The sequence below is a fragment of the Hibiscus syriacus genome, unplaced genomic scaffold (genome assembly GCF_006381635.1).
Source record: "Hibiscus syriacus cultivar Baekdansim isolate YM2019G1 unplaced genomic scaffold, ASM638163v2 tig00112249_pilon, whole genome shotgun sequence".
Lineage (NCBI taxonomy): Eukaryota > Viridiplantae > Streptophyta > Magnoliopsida > Malvales > Malvaceae > Hibiscus > Hibiscus syriacus.
In genome coordinates this window covers 1,532,991-1,554,483 of record NW_024063281.1, presented here as the reverse complement: position 1 = coordinate 1,554,483, position 21,493 = coordinate 1,532,991, and the positions used below count along the sequence as shown (strand labels likewise).

Genomic DNA, 21,493 nt, shown 5'->3' with positions numbered 1-21,493 from the left:
CGCTATAACTTTTTTCTATTGTCCATACCCTGGGGCAATAGGTGATCTGATGTAAAGGGTTAAGCTGTGTGTTTTTACTTGCTTTTAATAAAGGATGCATTCCATTGGTCCAAAATGGCAAACATTCTCCCATGCATTTCATTTTTGGTTGTATAATGTATATATTATTTCTTTCTACTTACTTATATGGGAAAAGATTCTCCCATATATATATGTATGTATATTCTCTTCCGGTATTCTTTCAGGAACTCAGATATCAATGATACAAATGCTAATGATTCTGACCTGGAGATTGATTTCGAGATGCCCATATGTCAAGGGGAAGTCAAAGGTTGTGATGACAATGAGGGATGTGAACTACCTTTGGAATTACTAAAGATGGGAACAGGAAGATAAACAAATTCTGCCTCACGAAGAGCTTACAGAGATCTTGAATCTGGGTACAAATGAGGAAAGAAAGAAGTAAAGATTGGTACCACCCTGTCTGCTAGAAGGAAGACATAGCTTGATGAAGTTGCTTCAAGAATTTAAAGATGTATTTGCTGGGTCATACGAAGATATGCCAGGTCTGGATACAAGACTGGTTGTCTATAAACTGCCGATAATGCCTAATGGTAAGCCCGTACAACAGAAACTGAGAAGAATGAGACCTGAGATGCTGCTCAAAATTAAAGAAGTGAAGAAACAATTTGATGTCAGTTTTCTCGCAGTGGCCAAATATCCTGAGTGGGTGGCGAATATTGTCCCAGTGCCAAGGAGGGATGAGAAAGTTCGAATGTGTATCAACGACAGAGATCTCAGCAGAGCGAGTTCAAAGGATAATTTTCCTTTGCCACATAAAGACACTTTAATGGATGATACCGCTGGAAATTCTTTATTCTCATTTGTGGGTGGTCTCCCTAGCTACAATCAAATTAAAATGCACTCTGAAGATATGAAGAAAACGACGTTTGTCACTAATGGGGGCACCTGCATTGAATGGAAGATTAGCCCGTTGGCAAATCCTGTTGCCTGAATTTGATATCCAGTTTGTAAACCAGAAAACGGTTAAAGGGAGTGCCATAGCAGAATTCATTGTAAGTAGGGCTTCCGAACAATATGAACCGTTGAATTTTGATTTCCCAGATGATGATTTAATGGCTATCTCGATGGAAGAAACAATTGCATCCACTAGGAAATACTGGAAGATGAACTTTGATGGCGCTTCAAATGCCTTGGGGCATGAAATTGGGGCAATCTTGGTCTCACCAGATGAATAGCATTATCATTTTACCAGTCGGCTCAATTTTGATCGTACAAACAATATGGCCGAGTAGGAAGCTTGTGTCATGGGTCTTAGAGCTGCTATTGAACTCAAGGTGAAAATGCCCAAGGTATATGGTGATTCAGCTCTCGTAATCTACCAACTCAGAAGAGAATGGGAAACAAAAGATCCCAAACTGGTGGAATATCGTAAATTAGTCTTGGAACTTATTGAAGAATTTGAAGAAGTGACTTTCAATTACCTCCCCAGAGAAGAAAATCAAGTGGCAGATGCATTGGCTCCTCTGGCAGCAGCCTTTAAGATGAAAGAGCATGCAAATATGATGCCTATTGAGATAAAAGCTTATGAGTGTTCACCCCACTGCTTTAGTATTGAAGAAGAAGAAGAAGCTAGAAGGCCTTGGTACTAGGGTATCTTGCAATATATAAGGTATCAAAGTTATCCCGAGTAGGCGACCAAGAATGACAGCGGGATATGTGCCCAATGAGGAGACCCTATACGAGAAAAACTTGAATCAAGTCCTATTAAAGTGTGTGGACATTGAAGATGCCAAGACCGTTCTTGAAGTACATGAAGGAGTATATGGCACCCATGCTAATGGAATTACGGAGATAGAATGCACACACCCCTCCTCATTAGTTGCATGTGATGACAGCCCCGTGGCCGTTTTCTATGTGGGGGCATGGATGTTATTTTGCCGAAAGCGTCAAATGATCATCGCTTTATTCTGGTAGCAATTGATTACCTCACCAAGTGGGAAGACGCAGCTTCCTATGGGAGTGTTACCCAGTCAACGGTATGTAAGTTCTTGAAGAAGAAAATCATCTGTAGATATGGCTTACCGGAGAGGATTACTTCTGACAATGCATAGAATTTAAACGTCAAGATGATGAAGTCTGTCTATGAGCAATTCAAAAGAGAGCATCATAATTCCCCTACTTATCGCCCGGAGATGATTGAGGCAGTAAAGACAGCTAATGAGAACATTAAGAGGCTTATTGAGAAGATGACTGAAACTTATAAAGATTGGCACGAGAAGTTGTCATTTGCTCTGTTTGTCTATCGGACTTCTGTGCAGACGTTAACTGGGCAACTGTTTTCTTTGGTTTATGGGTACATGCCAGATATGACCAACTGAATTTAATTGAAGAAAATAGATTGAAAGCTATTTGTCATGGTCAGATATACCATAAGCAGATGATACGAGCACATGGTAAGAAAGTTCTCCCTCGAGAAGTCCATGAAGGGGATCTGATGCTCAGGAGGATATTGCTCGTTCCAAAAGATTTCCGAGGGAATTGAATGCCCAAGTGGGAAATATCCTATGTTGTCAAGAAAGCCTTTTTTGGGGAGCTCTAGTCTTGATTGAGATGGATGAGTCCGAATTACCTTATCCAGTGAAATCCGACGCAACTAAGAGGGGTTTTGCTTAAAGATAAAAAAAATGAAAAATGAAAAAAATGAAAAAATGAAATAGAAAAATAGAAAAAATGGAAAAAAGAAGAAAAAAAGAAGAAAAAAAAAAAAAAAAAAACAAAAAAATAAAAGGGGGTTCAAGATGCAAACTCGAAAAGGGCATTTTGAAACCAAATGAGATCAAGTTGAAAACCCGCAGAGGGCGGCTTGAGTTAAAATTCAGAATTCGTGCATGGTGGAGGTTCTGAATTATTTTTGGAAGTGGAAAGAGCTCATGACATGAGTAGTGACAATGATAGTTGGTGATCAGGATTGAGACTAAAGATTAACGAGTCTCTATGAAAGCAACCAGAGGAGAAATTGAATGCACATGAGATTCAATACTGGTTTACGGCATCCAATAATGGGAGATTTTAGGGTTCAGAAGTAGCTTTGCACTCTTAGGTGTCATCACAATTTTGGAATTCCTTTTGACAGAAGCTATGCTCGGGTCATTCTAACGGCGTGCCAGTTCAAAAGCATTTGTGTTATTGATATTTGAATATGCCTATCCTTTTGTTCTTTTTCCAGTTAAAAGTTTGCCATATAGTTGCTAAAAATTCTTTGCATTTATAAATAAAGAGATATTTTTCCTTTCCAATTCCCCTTTTACAAGCATTTGATTTTGAAAAAGTTAAAACATATAGCTTAGCTTGTAGTACATTAGATCATTTTGTATTGTTATGCAAAAGATGTTGAAAAGGAAGGTATTCTGAAGCTAACGTTGGTTTTAGAATGTATGTTTGTATGGCTGCGGGAAGCAGAAATCATGGGATTCATATAAAATTCCAACCATTAATATATGACCCAAAGAGATTGTCATTCATCAGGATGGTCATGGGTACTGGCGGGTTTCAAGAAAGAAAGAAGTCAAAGTCCCGTCAAGCCAAGAGATATGACATTGAGATTATTAACTGGGGTGAACTGGTCAAATGTCGGTGCCCAAGACGAAATCGAGGTTCATCAGAATCAAAGAAGATGATGTTCCTTCGAAGAAAAAATGTGTTGAATTGCGTAATCGCATACATTTTAGGCATGAATAGGATCATGACATTGCATGGTGACTTAAATGTCTACAGGTTTCCCAATGATAGTGGAAGATTGAATATATTGAAGCATCAAGATGATGATGACTAGTTTTGAACTCCTAAAAAGAATGGTGACAACAATTGAGCCAGAATAGATCCATGTATCTAAGGGCTTTCTGACGAGTTTTCGCGATGAAGATGAATTTTCAGAAATTTTCTCGAACTCAGAATGTTCGAGTATAATATTTTCAAACATACATTAATGATTGATAATGTTTGATTTTCAGGTTCGACCTTTGAAACAAACCAAACTAAAGCCTTCACAAAAAGTAGTGAAGCAAAAGAAGATTGTTCGAGTCTTATACTCTCTGAAGAAATAGGGGGGCAGACGCGATCGTTGAAGATTATTCGAGTCTTATACTCTCTGAAGAAATAGGGGGCAGACGCGATTGATGAAGATTGTGGATCTTATACTCTCTGAAGAAATAGGGGGGCAGACGCGATCGTTGAAGATTATTCGAGTCTTATACTCTCTGAAGAAATAGGGGGCAGACGCGATTGATGAAGATTGTGGATCTTATACTCTCTGAAGAAATAGGGGGCAGACACGATCGTTGAAGATTGTTCGAGTCTTATACTCTCTGAATAAATAGGGGGCAGACGCGATTGTTGAAGATTGTTCGAGTCTTATACTCTCTGAAGAAATAGGGGGCAGACGCGATCGTTGGAGATTATTGTTCGAGTTCTAGTCCCTGAAGAAAATTGGGCATTCTCGTAGGAAGATTATTGTTCGAGTTCTAGTCCCTGAAGAAAATTGGGCAGACCCGTAGGAAGATTATTGTTCGAGTTCTAGTCCCTGAAGAAAATTGGGCAGACCCGTAGGAAGATTATTGTTCGAGTTCTAGTCCTTGAAGAAAATTGGGCAGACCCGTAAGAAGATTATTTTTCGAGTTCTAGTCCCTGAAGAAAATTGGGCAGACCCGTAGGAAGATTATTGTTCGAGTTCTAGTCCCTGAAGAAAATTGGGCAGTCTCGTAGGAAGATTATTGTTCGAGTTCTATACTCCCTAAAGAGAGGGAGCAAACCCGTTTGAAGATTGTTTGAGTTCTATACTCCCTGAAGAAAGAGGGAGCGAACCCATTTTCAGAAGATTGTTCGAGTTCTATACTCCCTGAAGAAAAAGGGAGCGAACCCATTTTCAGAAGATTGTTCGAGTTCTATACTCCCTGAAGAAAGAGGGAGCGAACCCATTTTCAGAAGATTGTTCGAGTTTTATACTCCTTGAAGAAAGAAGGAGCGAACCCGTTTGAAGATTTTCGAGTTCTATACTCCCTGAAGAAAGAGGGAGCGAACCCGTTTGAAGAAGATGTCTGAGTTCTATACTCCCTAGAGAAAGAGGGAGCGAACTCGTAAGAAGAAGATGTTCGAGTTCCATACTCCCTAAAGAGAGAGAGCGAACCCGTTTGAAGATTGTTCGAGTTCTATACATCCTAAAGAAAGAGGAAGCAAACCCGTTTGAAGAAGATGTCCGAGTTTTATACTCCCTAGAGAAAGAGGGAGCAAACCCGTTTGAAAAAGATATTCGAGTTCTATACTCTCTGAAGAAAGAGGGAGCGAACCCGTAAGAAGAAGATTGTTCGAGTCTCATACTCTCTGAAGGAATAGGGAGCAGAAATGATAGTTGAAGATTGTTCGAGTCTTATACTCTCTAAAGGAATAGGGAAAAGACATGATTGTTGAAGATTGTTCAAGTCTTATACTCTCTGAAGGAATAGGGAACAAACACGAGTGTTGAAGATGTTTGAGTTCTATACTCCCTGAAAGAAAGAGGGAACGAACCCATTGGCAGAAGACTGTTCGAGTTCCATACTTCAGGAGCGAACACGTTTTCAAAAGATTTCTCGAGTTCTATACTCCCTGAAGCAATAGGGAGCGAACCCGCTGGTCGAATTTTGATCAAACAAAAGGGAGCAGATCCCTCATCAAGTTTCAAAGCATGAAGAAAGAACTGGACAAAAACGCACTGTCATTTTTATCTTTGCCCTATTATTGTTAACACAAGAATGGGCAAAGAGGGGCAGCTGTAGACACCCATTTTTATCCGGATTATAAATATTATATTATTATTATTATTATTATTATTATTATTATTAATGTTACATATTATTTTTTACAGGCTCGAGACCCAGATTACAAATTTCTTATAACTCAAGCTCAACCCAGTGACCATTACCCCAGTTACCGGTTTCCATCAATGCATGAGCCAATCACTGCCACCAATCATGCCATCCATTGAAGCTGATAAAAAATAAGCAAATCAATAAACAAATCAGTCACCAAGGTCAAAGAGATTTGACAAACCTTTACCTAAACCTTTGAAATGGAAATAAATCCCGAAAATTATGGGATTAAACGTACCTGCTTCAACACTAATCCAACCAAGAAGGAAAAAGATGGATCGGAAGCAACCATAAAAGAGAGGGGAAAAAAAAAGAACAGAGGGAGGGTGACGATTAAAAAGGGGAATTCCAAAAAACAAGGGTTGCTCGGTTTTTCTTTGAAGGAAATATGGGGAGTATCCACAAGAGCTGTTGTTCCCAATAGTCGAGTCCGTCATCGTTGTAAACCAGGGGTTTTCCCATTTTTTAATATAATACAGATTTAAAACGGTATTTTCTTATTTCAGTTTTTTTACTTTACAGTGTGCGTGTCCTTGTTTTGAAACGAATGTAAAAAAAAGGAGGGCAAATTTTTTACCTTTACATATAGTCTTTGTCGGTGAGAATAGGGAGCCTTGCTAGTTTAGTCGATCGGTGAGGGAAACCCGAGAGAGAATCGACAGAGCCCATAGTACCCTTAGCAAGCATAATGAACTAGATATTAGAAATAAAAATAAAGCAATATAATCAATTTTCTTACTCATCCGATTCACACAAGAAATAAAATCAAAGAGAAGTCCATTTTTCATTTTTAAAGGCATTTTCCTAATATAGTTTCAAAACCAGAAATGGGAATAGAAATTTAGGATTGTTTACCTTGGCTTTTGAAGATTGTTAGAGTATGTAGCAGCGTTGGTTCATAGCATTCTAAGGTAGTTGAGGTTTTGATCGAGTGTGAATACCAGTGAGTGAGGTTGAGAGCGGCACTGTGCGTGGTTAAGAGAAAAATGGAGTGTGGAAAGAAAGGAGACAGCTGTGCACATGTTCTGCGTAAAGTTGGGATGCTTAAGTTTAGGTTATTTAGGTTTTATATATTTTTAGGGTAAATTATCGTTTAGTCACCGCACTTGGGTTTGTCTGTGTAGAGCTACACATTGTTTCACGTTTAATGCAATTCGATCATCAAATCAAGGCTTTTAAAATTTTAGATTGGTTCCCTTTAATTCTATACGCATTATTTTTTATCCTCAAAGCTAGTTTATTTAAATTTTGTGTATATTCTATAGGCAGTATATATGTTTTATGATATTTATGCTTTTAACTATGTTGTTGTTGTGTTCGTACTTGGGTCTCTTAGTTATGGTGTTTTTAATTTAATCACATATTTATTACACCTTTTGAGTTTCAATTATTTTGTCTTTGCGGTCTGTAGTTTTCTTTTCTTATATTTAAGACCGTTGTAGTTATTCATGTATGTAACACGTACTGTGTGTAAGGGTGTTTTGATTCCTTCAAAATTTCTTCAAATATTACATAATATGTGTGTTTATCTTTTATTTATTTATAATTATATTATTTTTAAATGGTTGTTTATGTCATTTATTACCAAATTTTTTATTTTGATCCCAGTTCTAGTCAAGTTAAATTTTTGTTTATTTTTGCATTTAGTATGTAATTTTGATTAATTGGCATTTTAGTACCAGAACCCAGTTATTGTGAGTTTTCTTTTGTTTTTACATTTTCTATGTTCATTTTCAGACATATTTTAGTTTTATAGGCAGTCTCGGGTTTATTTTGATTTTAATATATGTAATGTATTGATTTGTTTTTTTTATCTTTGTTTAATAGTGATTTTAGCTTTAGATTTATTTACTCATTTATTTTAATCTCATGTTTAATTAATTTTTACATGACATCCTTTTTGCATAATTTGCATGATATCCTCATGTGCATATCTCGGCATTATTACATAATTTGATTAAGGGTAATATCCTTTTAATTTGAAATTGTTTTAAGTGGGTTGTCTTAACTGATTAGATATCCGCTTTTAACGATTTTAAATTAGAAGTGTATCCCATTAGTGACACCTAAAAATTGATTTATCACTTTAAAATTTGGGAACGGAAGATAAAGAAATGTTCGGCTATTTAAATTTATCGAGAAAAGGTTGTTATAACTATTTAAGATCTGGTCTCGATATTTTTAAATAATCGAATATTCTTTATCTTTCTAAAGGTTAGGTAATTTTAATTTAATCTATTTTGGTGATTTTAAATATTGTAAAATACATGTGTTGTTATTTTGTTGAGGATCATAAACTAAATTAAACTCGAATTTGTAAATTTCATTGCAAAGACATTAATTAATCGATGAGGTACCGATTTAGGGCGTTGTGGGGGTGCTAATCCTTCCCCACGCGTAACCGACTCCCGAACTCATTTTCTGGTAACGCAGACTTTAAATTGTTGTTTTAATTAAAATTAACTTTTATTTAAAATGACAAAACATTTTTGGGTGTCCAATCACACCCTAATCAAGGATTGGTGGCGACTCTTCGAACCTGTGTTTTTATCGTGAATGAATTCCCAAATTCTTGAAACGAGAGGTTTTCTAAAGTCACATTGTTTTTAATTTAAAATCAAACATAAAGAAAATAATTAAAAATGACGTGGTTTTCCAACTCCTAAAAATCATTTCGACAAACACAAAAGAGCTTTGTTTTACTATTAAGAAGTCCGCTCCAAGCTCTTCTAGTTGCTCCCTTGACGCGGTCGTAATGCAACTGAAACTCACATAGACAACGGATCGATTCGGTTGCTGGTCGAGCCAAGAAATGCATTTCTTATCAACTTCCCAAAGTGTATTTAGAAAGGGATCGTATGATTCTCCACGTTGTGCATTGAGTCTAGTGTTCAACTGTGCAGTGATGGGTCCAATGGCATAGACATTAGGGCACTTGGTGCGTATTTGAGATAATATAGGTCCGTCGAACTACTCGGCGCCAGCGGTGTTGAGTTCCAAGGCGTTGGCTCGAAGGTTCTTTCGTGTTTGTTTAATGACGAGTTTGATGAACGGATCTTCCATGTCGGTCGCACGGCAACAACTCGAAAGATTTTGACATCGGAGATAAGTTTCCATACCCGGTACCTATGTTATCGGCCGTCTTCACTTCCTTCAATATTTTAACCAAAACCCTTTTATTAGTGTTATACGATGTATAATAGTCCATGTCTTCACTTCCTTCAACAGGAATTGACTCATGGTAAATAATTTATTATCGTTTAAATAATATCTCAAGTTCGAATCATTGTATATATATATATATATATATATGAGACTTATCCAGTACAACGCGTGTCAATCCTCTTTCAAACTCTGTAATAAAAATGGAACACCGACCCTGACATATTAATTGTCTTCTGTCGTGCGTACAAATGACACCTCGCTTGGCCCATTAAAATCGAAATAATTATATATTTATAAAATTAATTATTTAAACAGACCAAATCATATTAATATCTTTTTACATCAAGTCTTGACCTAACCCGACCCTACACAACATTTATAAGTAATTAACTAAATTTACAATTTACATTTTTTCTCAAATAATATGGAATTAGTTTCTAGGAAAATTTAACCAACTAGTGCCTATATTAGTATAAAACCAACAATAATTAGAGAAAATAACCTCAGTGATCAAAAATGTCTTATAATAAACGATTTTAACTAATTTTTTTTGGATTTGCCAAAATGACCAACTAAATCGCAATGCGATCGATAATTCACAACGCGATCTCCGGTATCGCAAATCAGTTTCCAGATTCGCAACGCGAACTTCGACTATCGCAATGCGAACTTCGAAATCGCAATGCGATAGTCGAAGTTCGTATTGCGATAGTCGAAGTTCGCATTGCGATTTACATATTCGCATTGCGATAGTCGAAGTTCGCGTTGCGATAGTCCAAAATCGCAACGACTTGTGGTATTGCATTTGTTTCTTAAGAATTTTTTCTAAAAAGATAGTATTCGCGCGGACGTGTCGAAGACACGTATGACCACGACCACGACCCGACCCGACCCGAGACGAGACGAGACGGCAGCGCGCGAGAGTCCCCCTTGTTCTCTATCACTCAACAAGGAATTGGGAAAACCAAGCCTTAAATACCAATCTCAATAGTGTTTCCAATACTATGTGGGATTGAGCATTACCAACACTTGTTCCCAATACTATGTGGGATTGAGCCTTAAATAATGATATTATTTTTGAATGTTTTGCTTAAAATTGCAATAATCGCGATTGATTGTAGATTGACTTTTAATTATGACATATTTAATCGTATAATACTCATGCAATTGGTTGCTGATTCAGTTGTTTTAAGGTACATGATTGTTAATTGTTTCCTGAATAATCACATTGTATTGGAAACAAGTGTTATTGTATTGGAAACAAGTGTTGGTAATGCTCAATCCCACATAATATTGGAAACACTATTGGGAATGATATTTAAGGCTTGACTTTCCCATTTCCTTGTTGAGTGATAGAGAACAAGGGGAACTCTCGCGCGCCGCCGCCGCCGCTGCCGTCCGTCTCGTCTCGGGTCGTGGTCGTGGTCGTGGTAATACGTGTCTTCGACACGTCCGCGCGAATACTATCTTTTTAGAGAAAATTCTTAAGAAACAAATGCAATACCACCAGTCGTTGCGATTTTTGACTATCGCAACGAATTTGGAATAAATCGAAACGCGAACTTGAACTATCGTAATGCGAATATGTAAATCGCAATGCGATAGTCGACTATCGCAATGCGAACTTGTACTATCGCAACGCGAACTTCGACTATCCCATTGCGATTTACATATTCGTAATGCGATAGTCGATTTACATATTCGCATTGCGATAGTCCAAGTTCGCATTGCGATAGTCGACTATCGCATTGCGATTTACATATTCGCATTGCGATAGTCCAAGTTCGCATTGCGATAGTCGAAGTTCGCGTTGCGAATCTGGAAACTGATTTGCGATACCGGAGATCGCGTTGCGAATTATCGATCGCATTACGATTTAGTTGGTCATTTTGACAAATCCAAAAAAAGTTGGTTAAAATCGTATATTATAAAACATTTTTTGTCAACGAGGTTATTTTCTCCAATAATTAACCTCCTACTTTTTTTAATTAATCACTAGTATCCGACTAATTCAGATCAGGTATTACAAAGGTGAGAACGACTCTCCTAACATAGTTTGCTCCATTCGCAAACTCCAAGATTCAAACTCCTGACCTTGCTTAAGGGACCTAGTGCCTCATCTCACTAGACCAACTGATTGTTGGTCTAAAACTTTTTTTTAACCCTATAACCGCATTGGGTTGCTTATCGAGCCACAAGATGCAACTCCGATCGACTTCCTGAAGATTGTTAATATGATCTGATACAACATTGATAATAATATTTCACATCTCATCAAAGCTTCTTTCAATAGTTTGAACTCAGAGATAACCTTTTTCCTTGCAGCACTTAATAGCATCATCAAACATTTCATCAACCCCGTAATTGAATTCGAAGCCTGTATCCAGCAGTTTCTTTGGTGACAGACCGGGGCATTTCTCACCTTTGATCTTTGCTAAGGATCTGTCGAAAAGCCAAAAAAAAAAAAAAATCTGTCAACCACTCAAAACGTGACACGTTATCTTATAAAAAAGATATTCGTATTACTCGCGAAAGAGGGTTCACTCACTCCGGTGTCGGCATCGGGAACTCCGGGTACTTGGCACGAAGAAATTCGTACATCTTTTGAAGACTCGTCGTGTGGGAAGAACAATTGTATCTCCCTTTCGCATCGGGATATTCGAGCAAGAAGATATGTGCCCTCGCGACGTCGTCGACGTGCACCATCGACGCATTTAGAATGTAAGGATATTGATGCTGAAGCCCGAAGATGAGAGCCAACGTTGTGTGCAATTAGGCAGGGAGTTTGGGGCATATGAAAGGACCAACAACGAGACTAGGAATCACTGTCACCACATCGAGTCCGTGTCGTGCTCCCCATTCGAGAGCTTCCTTTTCCGGTAAAGTCTTGGACATGATGTAACAACGTTGGTTCCGGTTTTGTATCCCTCGAAGGAAACCGGCGTCGGTCCAGAAACTCTCGTCCATCGTCTCCACGTCCCGTCCGTTGAATACAACGGCGGCTTGACTAGAAGTATAGACGAGTCTCCTCACGGTACCCGATCTTAAGCACGACTTCAATACGCCTAGCGTTCCGTTCACCGCCCTCTCGATAAATACCTCCTCTGGCACATCGAAGTCGAGAGGAGTGGCGAGATGGAAGACTCCCTTGCATCCCCCGATGGCTGCATCGTTAAGATCAGCGCCGAAGATTTCGAGCCTTTCGGCTGCACCCGGCAGTGTGGTTAGGAAACTAAGGTCTCTTTTGTTTCCTGGATCTGACCTAACAGTGGTATGGACCGAGTAGCCCTCGTGAAGAAGCCTCTTGATCAGCCATGAGGCTATGAACCCAGTGCCTCCCGTCACACACACTGTTCCTTTGTCAACTTCTTCCATCTCTTTTGAGTCTTCACTTTCTCTTCTGGCCGGAATTCATATAGAGGTTCGCTACCACAATAACGTCTGTTATATAACGATAACGATATTGTTCAAAACTATTATTACAAGATTATGATACCTACAACCATTACAATAGTATCTGATTAATCCTCAATCATAATAAATACAACACAACACAACCAAGATCGTCATCTCAATCACGGTCTAGATCTCTACTTCTGACACGGCACGACACTTCCCTTAAAATATTTGTAAATATATATAATATTTTCTAGAGATCTACATCAAGATCTGAATTTTATTATAAATCCCACGTAAAATGGATGCAAAATGATCTTCCTTTTGTCACGATAGTGACCGACAAAGTAGAATTTTAGGTCAAGAATTTAATTGGGATGGGAAAACATGGTGGACGAAGCCATTGTAGATGATTTGGCTCTAACGTTCAAAATCAGTTTTTTTGAATTAATCACCGGTATCCGATCATTGACCGACTAATTTAGATAAGGTACTGCAGAGGCAAGGGTGATTTTTCCAATCCAATTTGTTCCATTCGTAAACATTCGTACTCCTGACATTGTTTAAAAGGTTGTGAATGGCGGTGTAAGATTCGAATTATGATTTGGCTCTAACTATTAGTGTCATTTAATTTTGATCATCCCGTTAACATTACGTTAAATATTTTCTTTCATTCACGTACTAAATCATATATAATATATAGTTTGTTTTCAAAATTAGATTATACATAAAAGAAATTGTTATAAACCAATTAAAAGGAACCTTACAATAAATATTTTTTACTATTTATTAGTTTAATCATGATTAAACTCACAATTCAATAAGTTAAATCAATTAAATCGAGGATTGATGGGTTGAAATATTCATATCCATGTACAATATATACTCCATAAATAGTTTTTGACTTATTTTCTATTGATATGTTGTCATGTGATTGTTGACAATGTAGAAAAATGATAAACATATATTTTTTGTTACCTAAATTTAGCTTAAAAGTTTTATTTGGCACTTAAGTTCTTTTTCTGTCCAATTAGGTACATGAATTTGGTGTTTTGATTCAAGTAGATACCTATGATTTTTAACCAATTCAAACTAATAAGTCAAATTCAAGTATCTAATTGGATTAAAAAAAAATTAGGGGCCAAATTGAGTATTGAATTCAAGTTCAAGTATTTGATTGAACACAAAAAGCTTAGGTGTTTGGTTCAATTAGGTACTTGAATTTTACTTTTTTTTTATTCAAATAGGTACTTATAGTTTCTAACCAATTTGAATCAATAAACCAATCTCATATTTAAATTCAAATAAAAAAGTCAAATTCAAATATCTAATTAGATAACAAAAAACTTAGATGCTAAATTAAACTTTAAAACTAACTTAAGATACCAAAATGTAATTAACCCTATGTAAAACACCAATTGTCACGACTAAATTTTTGGGTCTATAGACATGCGCAAATGTTCACAAGAGGGGTTCTATGTGCACAGACTTGGGCTTGTCGGGCATGATGAGTTGCCCCAGTTCTTGGATAATGCTTATTAGTGGAAAAGACTAACTTTTTAAAAGTTTAGGGACCTACTCTAAATTAACCAAAAATTAAAATTAACCTTATAATTGCATATGTGATCTTACCCTTCGCTATCATAGCTAGGGTTTCAAATCACGGTCCGAAAACGTGATAGCACCCACGAAATAGTGGTTTCGGCACCGTCCTAATTACCCGTTACACCTGTAATAGCGCCTGCGACGGCGATTTGAAACCCTGATCATATCACTTAAAGAACTCCACTATCAACACATATTTCACAATCAACACAATATAAACGCTCCTCAAACCTAAACTAAATTAAAAATAAATCTTAACTACAAATTAATCATACAAAAACATATATGCCACCATATAGGACTAATTTAATCACTTTATCGACATAAAATATTAGTAACAAAAAGAAATTTAGGGAACTGCTCTTAATTAACTAGAAATCACAACTTACAAGAATAAATCATAAATTTAACTTAGATCAAACATGCTATTCTTAAACATAAGAAGTTTTAGTAATCTATTATCAATCTTTCAAAAGTTCAGGGACTAAAATGTAAATATTTAAAATTACGGAAATCATTCATAACATTCATTTTTAATATTTGGTAATCACTAAATCAATTTTCCTTCAAAAAAAATATGAATTTAAAAAAATGACGATTGAATCAGACATCATATGAAAAAGTTATGAATTAAGGATTAAAATGCAAAATTTTGAAATTCAAAGCTCAATATCGATACTAAGGGTCTCGTTTCGATACCAGACACTCTATTTCTATATTAAATGACGGTTTTGGTACTAAAAAATATTTTAAAATCACTGATATCGATCCTGATGATTGGGTTTCGATAACCTTAAAAATTCATTTTCTTAAACTATGATATACCCCAAGTTATGAATTATGAATTAAGGATTAAAATGCAAAATTTTGAAATTCAAAGCTCAATATCGATACTAAGGGTCTCGTTTCGATACCAGGCACTCTATTTCTATATTAAATGACGGTTTTGGTACTAAAAAATATTTTAAAATCACTGATATCGATCCTGATGATTGGGTTTCGATAACCTTAAAAATTCATTTTCTTAAACTATGATATACCCCAAGTTACTTACTACTTCGCTTAGCAATTCAGTTTAGAAATATTTAACATCAAACTATACTTAACGTGCACTTGTTAACTAAACACAATCAAGAAATATGGTTTCATACCAAATCAACCTACAAACATCGTATATGCAAAACTTAACCTAATAAGATGACTTAAATCACATTTACAAATCATATAAACGAAATTATTACACTTACCTTGTGGTTTCATAATCTTATATTTGCATGTGTGATATCATTCTTCGCCGTCATAGCATTTAAAGAACTCTTCAATCAACAAAACATACTTCACAATAAACATGCTTTTCAAACCTAAACTAAATTGCATAAATCCTTAATTACATACTCATTATACACAAAAACATATAAGAACAAATATTAGTGACAAAAAGACAACTTTTTTAAAAATTTAGGGACTTACTTTGAATTTAACCAAAGATCCAAACTTATAAGAACAAATCGTATAGTTGACTTTATATATATCAAACATGATATTCTTGAACATAAGAAGTTTTAGCAACCCATTATTAACCCTAAAATAATTATTAGGGATTAATTATTAATCTTTCAAAAGTTTTTGAACTAAAATGCAATTAATAAAAGTTATGAGAATCATTCATAACATTAATTTTTAATATTTATTAGTCTATAAATCAATTTTCCTTCCCAAAATATGAATTAAAAAAACGACCGAATGAAACATCGTATGACAAAGTTATGAATTAGGAACAACAATGCAAAATTTAAAGCTCAATATCAATATAAAAATGCAAAGTAATTTGTATCGATACTGATGACTGGTTTCGATACTAACCCTTATAACCTTAAAAATCCACTTATACCCGAAGTTACAACATCACTTATGAATTAAATCAACCTACAAGAAATATGGCTTAAATCACATTCACAAATCATATAAGACGTAATTATTGCACTTGCCTCATGGCTTCATAGCCTTATATTTGCGTGTGTGATCTTACTCTTCTCCATTATAGCACTTAAAGGACCCCAACATCAACTTACCAATCACATTCAATATTTGCACTTGTTAACCCAACTCACAATCAAGAAATATGATTTCATACCAAATCAACTTACAAGCATCATATAGATACTACATGCAAAACTTAACCTAATAAGATGACTTAAATCACATTCCCAAATCATATAACACGAAATTATTACACTTACCTTATGTCTTCATAGCCTTATATCTGCGTGTGTGACTCCACCATCAACGACACATACTTCACAATCAACATAATATACACGCTCCTCAAGCTTAAACAAAATTGCACAAATTCTAGCTTGTAATCTGCAGGGTTGTGTTGCTACACCCAAGCTTGGTGGGAGTAGTTTATTGGTGGTGTTTGCTTAGTTTAGTGTAGTGCTATCCTACCTCGGTTTTTTTATCCGTTTTGTGTTTAGGGGTGGTTTAGTGTGACTTCGGGGTCGTTTTGTTGTAATTGAAGCAGTAGCGTTTTTTGTTTCATTGTACTTTTTCCTAGTTAAGAGTACTATTTCCTTCTATTTAGGTTTAACAAACGATTGGTCAAACTCAGCACCTAAATGTGTTTTCTTCTATCCTAGTTTGAGATCCCATAAACGAACACGACAATAACAAAACAAATACTACCTTTATAATTGTAGAGACTCCATCTTGATGATAAGCTGAAGAAAAAGTAGAAATGTAAGTAGAAATTTGTTGTGCAGCCAGAACATCAGTTGAAGGGATAGCTTTAAAAGGATCATCACCGAATGGATGGCAACGAATTAACTAAAATATATATATTGTAAGTCCACTAGAATCAAAGAAATAAAAGTTCAGAGTAAATAAGAGGGAGATAGGAAAGAGGAAATAGGGGAAAATATTTAATAAGTCCCTCAATTAAAAGAATCATATTACCTGATTTCCAAATTTAAATGTCGTCTGATTAGTAACAAAGGTGGTCATATTCAGTAGCATGGTTTTCAGGTGTAACTAGGACGATGGCAAACGAATTAGATCGAACATCCAGTAAGTCTATTTCAGCATCGGTTAAAGCAGAGGAAACAACAGTAGTTGAGATATAGAAAGATTAGTTCCAGTTATAGGGGATAAATGCAAAGGATTCAACCTTGGTCGTGTGCTGTAATTTTTTGTGAATACCACAACAACAACAACCATGGACCTGCTAGTTTCTAAATATAGTTTTTCTAGTTGGTAAAGGGGAAAGAAAGATAACCAGAAGAAAAGATAAATACCGGTGCTTTTCCATAAATTTTCAACATTGACTATGTGCCGGTTTGCAGATCAAATGTCTTCACTGCCATAAGAATACAGAACTGTAGAATAAGAAAACAAGGGATAAAGCAGAAAAAATGGTTTCAAATTTTCAAATAGTTATAAGGGGAAAGAACGAGTGCCCTGGATAGTTTCAGGACACTTTGCAAGTTCAACAATTGAAAGAACTTAATCAAATGTAACTGCAGAAAGACGACCGATACAAATTCAAGAACTTTTAGGAAAACAGCTACAAAGAAGCGATAATTTTTTTTTTCAATATTCCATTTGTATAAAAACAATTTTGAAATGAACACAGACTTCACTCATGATATTCCTTCTAAAATCCATCAGATATGAAACAGAAACTACTACCCATTTTCTCATAAAAATGTAAACGCAATTACTTATGCATGTAAGGCCCCAAATAACCTATTGAAACTCCAAGTTTCTTAATCAAATGTAAGCAAAGATTGTAACTTCTAAATTCTACAACTACTCCAAAATCATAACTTATGTCTCTAGCACCATTCTAACGACATTTTAAAGTAATATTATAGTTAAACAATTTTGAAATGAACACAGACTTCACTCATGATATTCCTTCTAAAATCCATCAGATATGAAACAGAAACTACTACCCATTTTCTCATAAAAATGTAAACGCAATTACTTATGCATGTAAGGCCCCAAATAACCTATTGAAACTCCAAGTTTCTTAATCAAATGTAAGCAAAGATTGTAACTTCTAAATTCTACAACTACTCCAAAATCATAACTTATGTCTCTAGCACCATTCTAACGACATTTTAAAGTAATATTATAGTTAAAAGTGATCAAATAGGGAAGGAGGGACAGATAACTAAACAACAGCTAACGCAATAGAAAATTCAATAAAGCATATGCTAGTAAAGGGAGTTGGGACTAAAACTCACAATGGTATTTAATTCACTGAAATAAAAATTAGATAGACGAATAACTATACTAAGAAAACATGTTAATTGAGAAGAAATCATAATCAAAGCACAATTACCATATAAAAGAAATATTAAGACATCCATAACATGTGTGGAGAGACAGTGTAGGACCAAAATTGCCAAAAATATTCTTACACAACATCAAATTCATCCCAGGTCAAGGTTTCTAGGTTAAGTATATGTAGATCATTCCAGAGCATTTGCTCTGCATCCTGTCCACCAAATATTGCTAAGATTGTTCAGAATGGGGTTACAAATTGACCACCGCGAGCCACCTGCAATACACTCAAATTAGGGTGAAATCTCATTACTCTTGGGAAAGAATTTTCAGAAAAAATACTACAATAAAGGGGCAGAAAACTATAGAAACACACATGCACTCGACCACTACGGATTGGAGGTCCTAAGATGTAAATAGAATTTAGTGAGTAAAATTTCTAAGCTACTTTCCCAAACTTATACAATTAAAACAGTCTGGCCCACCATGATACATATGAAAAAACTATACCTTGTACAGGTCTGTTAAGCCTCTGCATATGCTAGTTCTTTCTTTTGCTGGTCAGACAACAATTTCTCATTGTGGAGTGGTGATTCTAGTTCTTCCTTTTCTGCCTTGAGCATTGCTAGAGTGTGCTCGCCAGTCTCCTGACCTTTGGATTTCTGCATACACTCTAAAGTGAAAGAAATAAACCCGACAAAACAGAAAATGAGAATCTGAACACATTAAATCTTCAATGTCAGATATATAAAACAGAAACATTCAAGACATACACAGAGTATGTGTTTTGTATCAGAAGATTTCATGTTCAACCACAGATTTCCAATGAAGCTTAAATGGAATTGATATTGAATATTACATACCACAGATTTCGAGTCTCGAGTGTTCTCCTTGCCGGATCAGGCAAAGAAGCTACACTTTCTCGGCTAGTAGAATGTCTTCGAGGAAAATCTGGAAGTTAATTTTTTTTTTGGATAAAAATAGGAGGTCTCGTTAAAAACCCCCTTCATAATTGAAAATCTGGAAGTTAATAAAAACAAACAAAGCATCAGTATGTCAGAACCATAACTAGCACTGTTTGTTTCCTAGTCAAAAGCATACCTAACGTTCAATTTAGGTTTCATTTTGGTACCCTGTCATTAAAAACTTAATAGTGTTGATGTGTCACCATAAGATAATGCCACATCATCATTAGAGAATAAAAAATATCATGTTAGCATTTATGTTAAATTTTTTACGGCGATATACTGAATTAAAACTTAAACTAAACATTAAATATAGTCTAGGATTTCCTGCAAATGTATAACTAAACTGAAGGCTACTTTACACAATTCAATCTATTTATGCAACAATAGAACTAGAAGCTCAAAGAGAAAGAGAGAAATTTTTCAGTAAGAAGTAACATTTACGAAAAATTATTTACTTAATCAGACATTGTTGACAAAAGTTTCTATCTTATGAAAGAACATTTGAAAGGATATTCTTGGTGATAATAGAATCAGACATTGTTTGAAACCTAGATTGCTACAACCAAAATCCGGTCAACACAAATAAAAAAACCTAACAAAAGAGGGTCTAATTATAACTCACAGTATGTTGAAGAAGATTTTGCACCTATAAAAATCAAAGAAATCGTTATCAAACACTTACAGTAAAGGAAATTAGAAAACCAAAGCAACTGATTACTGATTTACATCCATTAGAGAGTATTATCCGACAAAGGCAATCTTAATAGTTCAAAATGAATCAAAATCAACATTGTTGACAAAAGTTTCTATCTTATGAAAGAACATTTGAAAGGATATTCTTGGTGATAATAGAATCAGACATTGTTTGAAACCTAGATTGCTACAACCAAAATTCGGTCAACACAAATAAAAAACCTAACAAAAGAGGGTCTAATTATAACTCACAGTATGTTGAAGAAGATTTTGCACCTATAAAAATCAAAGAAATCGTTATCAAACACTTACAGTAAAGGAAATTAGAAAACCAAAGCAACTGATTACTGATTTACATCCATAAGAGAGCATTATCCGACAAAGGCAATCTTAATAGTTCAAAATGAATCAAAATCAACAGTGATTATTCCATCATGGCACTAGCATAAACATCATACTTTAAAAATCAGTTCTTTCTTCTTACAAAGAAAAGCTTATGAACTCACAAAAACTGTCATATCAGCAATGTTTTGCTTGGACTCATCCGAATTATGACAATCCTGAAAGAAGCATAAACATCATACTTTAAAAATATACCTAGCACAGGTCTGTGTTTTAAGCTGCTGCATGTGCTAGTTCTTGCTTTTGCTGGACAAACAACAATTTCTCATTACGGGGAGAGGTGATTCTAGTTCTTCATTTTCTTCCTTGAGCATTGCTAGTGTGCTCACCAGTCTCCTCACCTTTGGATTTCTGCATACACTCTAAAGTGAAAGAAATAAACTCGACAAAACAGAAAATGAGAATCTGAACACATTAAATCTTCAGTGTCAGATATATGAAACAGAAGCATTCAAGACATACACAGAGTACGTGTTTTGTATCAGAAGATTTCATGTTCAACAACATATTTCCAATGAAGCTTAAATGGAATCGATATTGAATATTACATACCACAGATAAAAGTCTCGACTGTTCTCCTTGCCGGATCAGGCAAAGAAGCTACACTTTCTCAGCTAGTGGAATGTCTTCGAGGACAATCTGGAAGTTAATAAAAACAAACAAAGCATCAGTATGTCAGAACCATAACTAGCACTGTTTGTTTCCTAGTCAAAAGCATACCTAACGTTTAATTTAGGTTTCATTTTGGTACCCCGTTGTTAAAAACTTAACAGTGTTGATGTGTCACCATAAGGTAATACCACATCATCATTAGAGAATAAAAAATATATCTTTTTAGCAGTTATGTTAATTTTTTTTTATGGTGATGTACTGAATTAAAACTTAAACTAAACATTAAATATAGTCTAGGATTTCCTGCAAATGTATAACTAAACTAAAGACTACTTTACAATATTCAATCTATTTATGTAACAAAATAACTAGAAGCTCAACGAGAAAGAGAGAAATTTTTCAGTAAGTAGTATTTACGACAAACTATTTACTTTATCA

The 21,493-nt window shown here is 35.3% G+C and overlaps 1 protein-coding gene across 1 annotated transcript; it reads right to left on the bottom strand.

Moving 5' to 3' along the window:
• Nucleotides 1-11,069: 11,069 nt before the first annotated feature.
• On the bottom strand, nt 11,070-12,540 carry LOC120176465 (vestitone reductase-like). The gene is made up of 2 exons (XM_039182895.1): nt 11,641-12,540; nt 11,070-11,534 (listed from the first exon to the last, which is right to left on the bottom strand). Exon 1 carries the CDS (start codon nt 12,465-12,467, stop codon nt 11,865-11,867), a length of 603 nt encoding a protein of 200 aa, XP_039038826.1. The 5' UTR covers nt 12,468-12,540; the 3' UTR covers nt 11,070-11,534; nt 11,641-11,864.
• Between the last annotated feature and the right edge of the window lie 8,953 nt (nt 12,541-21,493).